Source organism: Chinchilla lanigera, unplaced genomic scaffold (genome assembly GCF_000276665.1).
Source record: "Chinchilla lanigera isolate Chin_1 unplaced genomic scaffold, ChiLan1.0 scaffold00202, whole genome shotgun sequence".
NCBI lineage: Eukaryota > Metazoa > Chordata > Mammalia > Rodentia > Chinchillidae > Chinchilla > Chinchilla lanigera.
The window spans coordinates 389,294-390,612 of NW_004955603.1; the positions used below are offsets into that span (position 1 = coordinate 389,294).

At 40.9% G+C, this 1,319-nt stretch overlaps 1 protein-coding gene across 1 annotated transcript; it reads right to left on the bottom strand.

Annotated features, from left to right (window-relative positions):
* Positions 1–188: 188 nt before the first annotated feature.
* On the bottom strand, positions 189–1,118 carry LOC102009788 (vomeronasal type-1 receptor 4-like). Its single transcript, XM_005414844.1, has one exon. The coding sequence runs from the start codon at positions 1,116–1,118 to the stop codon at positions 189–191; it is 930 nt and encodes a 309-aa protein (XP_005414901.1).
* Positions 1,119–1,319: the final 201 nt, after the last annotated feature.

Sequence of the window (1,319 nt, forward strand, 5' to 3'; positions counted from 1 at the left end):
ATTTGTTTTAAGATTTGTTTGTCATTATTAGTCACTAGCCATTTATTTCCATCACCATAGCCTGAAAGTGCAATATTTTCCTAATCATATTTAAGATACACTCAGGGAGTAAATTGAAAAATAATGGAAAATTTCCCAAAACTGTGAAAAACACATGCTGTCTTGATATTATGGAAGTTACATGCTCCTCATAACATTACAAGTTTTTTATTCCTCACACAGTCAGGAGCGAGAGAGGATATGCTTGAGTAATGGTTCATGAACAGAAAAGGGCTGACAGTTGGGTAACCCCCGGTGATTACTGCAGCAACATTCACGAGGAACCTGTTAGGATTGTTATACAAAGTGAAAAAAGCTTGGAAAATGGAGGAGAGGGTGTAAAAATAGACAAAGGTGCTGACCAGGAGAATGATGGTTTTGGTGGCTCTAGTTTCAGGGGAGACTCTACTGGGGATGTTGGTCTTATGAATATGCCGCATTCTCAGCTTGTGTCTGTACAGGATGGAAATCAAGGAGCTGCTGGTCCAGAGCATGAGCCCCACACACAAAGCATCAGGCAATGACAGCAGTGCTGCATGAAGGACTTTCCTAGAGTTTTGTTGGGAAACACGAGAACAGTATCCAAACTCTTTATTGTATGTGATATTTTTATGGTGCAATTTGTCAGTAACATTCGGAAGAACAATGGTGTTTAACAGCAAGTGGAGGATCCAAAAGAAGATAATGAAAATATTTATGTACTTGTGGACTGTTAGTTTAAGCTCTGCCCACCTGGAGTTCCCAGGGCTGATCGTGATCACCTGGAAGACACTCAAGAGGCAGGTGCTGCCAATGGACACACCTCTGCCTACTCTGTGAACATAGAAAACAAGTTTGCATCCGAGGTCATTGAGGAAATCTTTCAAGCCAAATGCTGCCATTGTTTCAGGAACTCCTCTAAACAGAAGGACCAAGGAGTTGGCTACAAACAGGTGCTGGAGAATTTGATCTGTGAATGTTAATCGGCACTGAGCAAAATGAAGGCAAGTATAGTGGCAAACAAGAGAGAAATTTCCCAGTGTACCCATGAGAGTCTGCGAGAAGTAGACCACTGCCATTGCCAAATCCCTGGAGGCCATTGAGCCAGGGCCAGTGTGTGATCTTTGTGTTCACAGCAGCGTTTCCTGCATTGAAATGTACAGAATGGCCTATATTCATCAAAGAACTGAAATTCAATACTCTACCTATAAGTGTACACTTAGAGTTATTTATATGAAAGGTTTATTTGTATAAGAGGTTTCCAGAATTAAAGGAAGGATTTGAAAGTGAATAGTATAAAA

Coding starts and splice junctions, on each gene's coding strand:
- LOC102009788 (XM_005414844.1), bottom strand. CDS start 1,118: ATGGCCTCCAGGGATTTGGCAATGGCAGTGGTCTACTTCTCGCAGACT.